The sequence below is a fragment of the Boleophthalmus pectinirostris genome, unplaced genomic scaffold (genome assembly GCF_026225935.1).
Source record: "Boleophthalmus pectinirostris isolate CB_2022bp ecotype Guang Dong unplaced genomic scaffold, ASM2622593v1 HiC_scaffold_20, whole genome shotgun sequence".
NCBI classification, from domain to species: domain Eukaryota; kingdom Metazoa; phylum Chordata; class Actinopteri; order Gobiiformes; family Gobiidae; genus Boleophthalmus; species Boleophthalmus pectinirostris.
In genome coordinates this window covers 2,294,801-2,300,367 of record NW_026571153.1, presented here as the reverse complement: position 1 = coordinate 2,300,367, position 5,567 = coordinate 2,294,801, and the positions used below count along the sequence as shown (strand labels likewise).

The 5,567-nt window shown below is 42.2% G+C and overlaps 1 protein-coding gene across 1 annotated transcript in view; it reads left to right on the top strand.

Moving 5' to 3' along the window:
* stk26 (serine/threonine protein kinase 26) overlaps positions 1 to 5,567 on the top strand; it is a 58,430-nt gene that overhangs the window by 17,800 nt on the left and 35,063 nt on the right. Inside the window, exon 2 of the mRNA XM_055156739.1 lies at positions 5,148 to 5,216. Coding sequence (XP_055012714.1) covers positions 5,148 to 5,216 — 69 coding nt within the window. The remainder of the gene's footprint in view (positions 1 to 5,147; positions 5,217 to 5,567) is intronic.

The window sequence follows — 5,567 nt, the reverse complement described above, 5'->3', positions numbered from 1 at the left end:
GCGGAGCTGCTGTGTTTGAGGTCTGGGTGTGGTAACGCTGTGGTCAGGCTGTTCCTCTTTTAGACCCGAGTCACACACACACACACACACACACACACACGTCATGAACGCTGCGCCCGTCAGCTGAGTCGGCGCTGCTTTTCAGATCTGCGGTGGAAGAAGCGCTCGGTTTTGTTATTTATTTAAAGCTGCACTGTGTAGCTTTTTGGTTTCCACGGAGATGTTTGTGTCAAGAGTTTTGTGTTTTTTCATTTTCAGCTCTCAATCCGTCGCCTTCCTCATTTTGCTTTCGGATGTGACGCTTATTTGTGTTTTTACTAAAGCTGCGCTGTGTAACTTTTGGGTTGTTTCCGTGGAGACGTCGTCGCTTCTGTCTGGAATGTTCCGCAGCGTGACTTTAAACAGCTCGACTTTACGTTTATTCTAATCGCAGGTGCAGGTTTTACGGCTCAAAAATACCTAGAAAAATTGGAATTCTGACGCCTCTCCACAGATCTGACCCGGAACTTGGTCTGGTTTGGTCTCCGTGGAGATAGAAAGGTTTAATGTCGTACTGTGGAACATTCCAGACAAAACCAATAACATCTCCTTGGAGGGGAAATAAACTTTACATAATTCAACTTTACGTGATTGTCCTTAAAATGTGGTTGTGTTTTAATTGGGAATCACTCAGTTTTGATACTACGGAAAAGATTCGATACTCGATACTCGATACTCGATACTCGATACTGATCCCACAATGAAAATAAAACCGTTTTTTTTAGATGATCCGGTGATTTTCCAAATTAAATGGTTAAACTGAATTTTATTTTTTATGCCATGCGGTTTTATATCTGTGTGATCCCTCAGTGGACCAGGACTAAACCAGACTCTAAACCAGGACTAAACCAGGACTAAAACCAGGACTAAGCAGGACTAAACCAGACTAAACCAGACTAAACCAGGACTAAACCAGGACTAAAAACCAGGACTAACCAGGACTAAACCAGAACTAAACCAGGACTAAACCAGGACTAAACAAGGACTAACCCAGGACAGGACTAAACCAGGACTAACCAACTAAACAGGACTCAGGTCTAAACAGGTTAAACCAGACTAAACCAGGTCCAAACCAGGTCTAAACCAGGACTAAACCAGGACTAAACCAGGACTAAAACAGGACTAAACAGGTCTAAACTAAAACTAAAGGACCTAAACCAGGACTACCATCCTAAAACAGGACTAAACAAAACCAGGTCTAAAACCTGGACTAAACTATATCAGAACTAAACCAGGACTAAACCTGGACTACACCAGGTCTAAACCAGGACTAAACCAGGTCTAAACCAGGTCCATGTGTGTTCTAGTCTCTGCTTTTATTCTTGTTCTGATCCAGTTCCAGTTTGTTCTAAACACAAACACACATAAAGGTTCTGTTCTGTCTGTTCAGGTCAGGTCAAGTCAGGTCAAGTCTGGGTCTGGTCTCTGGTCAGGTCAGGTCTGTCAGGTCAGTCAGGTCGGTCAGGTCAGGTCTGGTCAGGTCTGGTCTGTTCTGGTTGGTCTGGTCAGGTCTGGTCAGGTCAGGTCTGTTCTGGTCCGTTCTGGTCCGGTCCGGTCCTGGTCAGTGGAACTTCTTCAGTTTTAGTACCGACACCTGCGAAAACGAGGATCTGGTTTCACTCGTTTTAGTCTCGATTAGTGTCTGATTCTCCATCATTTTGACTTTATATTTGGCAACCCCCAGTGAGAAACAGAAATAAACCCAAAGTATCTGTGTTATTATTGACTTCATCGTGTTTAAAATAGTTTTCCTCTTCTCCTCCTCTTCTCTCCTCTCCTCCTCTTCTCCTCTCTTCTTATCTTCTTCTCTTCTTATCTTTCTCTTTCACACTTGTGGAGTTTGTGAGTTTAGGAAAAGCCTGAAAGTAAAAAACAGGAGATAATTGTGAGAGTGAACTTCCTCTTCACTCCAACTGTCACTCACTTCCTCCTCCTCCTCCTCCTCCTCCCCTCCTTTAATCTTTATGACTCTCTTCTCTCTCTCCTCTTCTCTCTCTCTCTGTTTCTCTTTCTTTCCCTTTTTTCTGTCTTTCTCCTTTCTCCCTTTTTCTCTTTTTCCTTGCTTTCTTTTCTTCTCTCACTCTCCTCTTTCCTTTCTTTCTCTCTCCTCTCTCTCCTCTCTCTCTTTCTCTCTCTCTCTCTCTCTCTTTCCGTTTTCTCTAGTTTGCAGCTGTGTTTTGTTCACTCTCTCCCTCTTTTCCTCTCCTTCCGCTCTCTCTCTCTTCTCTCTGTCTCTGTCTCTCCTCTTCTCCTCTCTCCTTTCTCTCTTTCTTCTCTTCTCCTCTTCTCTCCTTTCTCCAGTTTATGGCTGTGTTATGTTCACTCTCCCTCTTTTCCTCTCCTTTTCCGCTCTCTCTCTCTCTCTCCTCCCTTTCTCTCCTGTTTCTCTTTCTTTCTTTCCTTTTTCTGTCTTTCTCCTCTCTCTCCTTTTTCTCTTTTTCTCTATTGTTCTTTTTCCTCCTCTCCTCTTCTCCTCTTCTCCTCTTTCCTCTTCCTTTTCTCTCTCCTTCTCTCTTCTCTTCTCTCTCTCTCTTTCCTTTTCTCCTTTGAGCTGTGTTTTCTTCACTCTCTCTCTTTTCCTTCTCTTTTCTCTCTCTCTCGCTCTCTCTCTCTCTCCTGTCTCTCTCTCTTCTCTCTCTCTTTCCTTCTCTCTCCTTTCTTTTCTCTTCCTTCTCTCCTCTCACTTTTCTCTCGTCTTCTCCTCTCTCTTCCTCTTCTTCACTCCTTTCTCTCCTTTTTCCTCTCCTTTTCTCCGGCTCACTCTCTCTCTCTCTGTCTCTCCTGTTTCTCTTTTTTTTCTTTCCTTTTTTTCTCTTTCTCTCTCCCCTCTCTCCTTTTTCTTTCTCTCTCACTTTCTTTTTTCTTTTTCTCTCTTTCTCCCCTCTCTCTCTCTGTCTCTCTCTCTTTCCCTTTCTCCAGTTTCCAGCTTTGTTTTCTTCACTCTCTCCCTCTTTTTCCTCTCCTTTTCTTCTTTCTCTCCCTCCCTCCCTCTCTCCCTCTCTCTCTCTTCTCTCTCTCTCTCTCTCTCTCTCTCTTTTCTCTCTCTCTCTCTCTCTCTCTCTTCTCTTTTGTTCTCTCTCTCTTTTCTCTCTCTCTCTCTCTCTTTTCTCTCTCTCTCTTCTCTGTCTCTCTCTCTCTCTTCTCTGGTGTGAGTTGTTCTTCTGTTTTTTTCTTTCAGTCTTTTATTCTGGGGCAGGAAGTCGGGGTCAAAAGTGACGAAACTGTAAACAAAATAAAACTAAACCAAAGTCTATTTCTGGAAACAATCGTCAGCGAACGACAAATCACTTTTTGTTTTCACTTCTGTTCTGTCCGGACTTGAGCCGCTGTGACTTTTGTGTCGAAAATTAAACTTATTTTTATATTGTTCGTGTGTTTTTTTTTGGTTTGGACAAATAACAAACACACGACGTCTTTATCAAACAAAAAAAAGAGGAAAATACGACAGAAAAGAGAAACGGCAGATTTCTGTGTCTGTGGTCGGACTTTCAGGACTCGTCCACACGACAAAGTTTTTTTTTGGTCAAAACAGTGAAGTTTTTATTCGTTCTGGTCTTTTATTCGCACGGAGTCAGTGTTTCAGGTGGAAAAACGGTGTTTTTTGCGAACGTGTTCCAGAGCAGAGAAATCTGCAAACTCTGACGTCGTGTTGTCGTGTGGACGAACAAACCGCAGCTTTTGGGAAACGATGACGTCACAATTAGTGACGGGAATTTGATGAAATTTTCTTAATCGATCGTCGGAAGAATTAACGATCGATTATCGATTAATCATTAACGTTTTTATATTAAAATGATCATCATTATTATTACTATCTGCACTAATCTGCATAAATAAATTCAACTTTACGACATATAAACATAACGACTCTAGATCCACATCAGCTCTTTGACATTATAATGTGTTTAATTCAGTTTTGTTCAAATCTCACAGAAACAAAACTTAAAACCACATCACTAATTTACATAAACTAAGTGAAGATAAAACTCCAGCTCTTGTGTCGCTGATGTGGTTCAACTTGTGTTGGATTAAAAGACATGACTCAGGTGAATACAGGTCAGTGTGACCAGATTTGTGTTTGTCAAAACCAGGACAGCGTACGGGGGGAGGGGGGCGGGGCCTCGTCATCCACATTGAGCGACTCTCACCTGGAAAAACTTTTTCCCACTGGACACAGAAACATATGTGCTGCTTTATCCACTGTGCACATGGACTCACACTTGTCCCAACGCAACGGAAAGTGTGGAATTTCTTCTACAAATCCTGGTTAAATCCACATTTGTGCTTCTGTTCGTTACAGACTGACCCACTGTTTGTGTCTCGCTCCTTCTGATGCAGAGACACATGTACACACCTGTTTGGTCACGACACACAAACATACATTCAGTTTGTCGATTAAAATGAACGTAATCGATGAAATTCTTAATGATCAGTTATCGATTAATCATGTCCATCCCTAGTCACGACCCCGTCATCTCCAGGATCCTCTGAGGCAGAGAAGCCCGCAGCCCTCGATCTGCCTCTGCAGAACACAAGACTATTGCTGAAATGTGACAGGTGTAGACTACAGGGCCGCTCCTGTCGCTCCTGTCGCCCAACAACCGAGACACTCTGTTAGTGCTGATATTAAAAACACACGGATCAATAACAAAGACACACACGAGTCATTAAACTGATGGATTCTGAAATCTGTGTCAGTCGTTCATTAGTTTTTCATTATAAAACCAAAAATAAGAAAATGGAAAAAAACAACAGTTTTCTTCATTATTTGTCTCCAAAACCAAAATGAAAAAACAGATAATGATTCGTTTTTTCAGTTTTCGATTTTGTGTTTAAATGAAGAATGGAAAAAATGGATAACGGTCGTTTCCTGTTTACGTGACTTCAGTGACTGAGATGTCGGACTTTTGCACCGCGTACGGACTGAACCAGGACTGAACCAGGACTGAACCAGGACTGAACCAGGACTGAACCAGGACTGAACCAGGACTCACGCAGGAGCAACATTTGAAAAAGGACAAACAGTCGCTGGATTTCTCGTTCCTTGGAAAATCCTCTATACAACCTTTAACATTTCTGCCCTTTTCTTTCTTCTTTTTGTTTTCCAGAGCACTCAGATCGACCCGGAGGAGCTGTTCACAAAATTAGACCGAATCGGAAAAGGATCATTTGGAGAGGTACTTCTTTGTTTGTCCAAATGTTGTTGTTGTTTACAGTTTTAATAACCGCTGTCGCCCCCTGCTGCTGCTCCGAGGAGCGACGGGAGAAAGAACAGCCGCTGCTCGTTTGTCATTTGTCGAAATATAAAATCTATGTACAGTATTTTAAATAGTTGTAATCGTAAACCGAAGCCCTTTTATAACAAAAATAGTGACATCATTAAAGCTACGCTGCGCAACTTTTCTCGTGGGGGTCGATACCTGCTTATCTCCGTAGATTTGTTATGTTCCACAGTATGACTTTAAATATTTGCATCAGCGTTTATTCATTCCGGGTGTTTGTCGCTCAAAAATTATAATAATAATTCC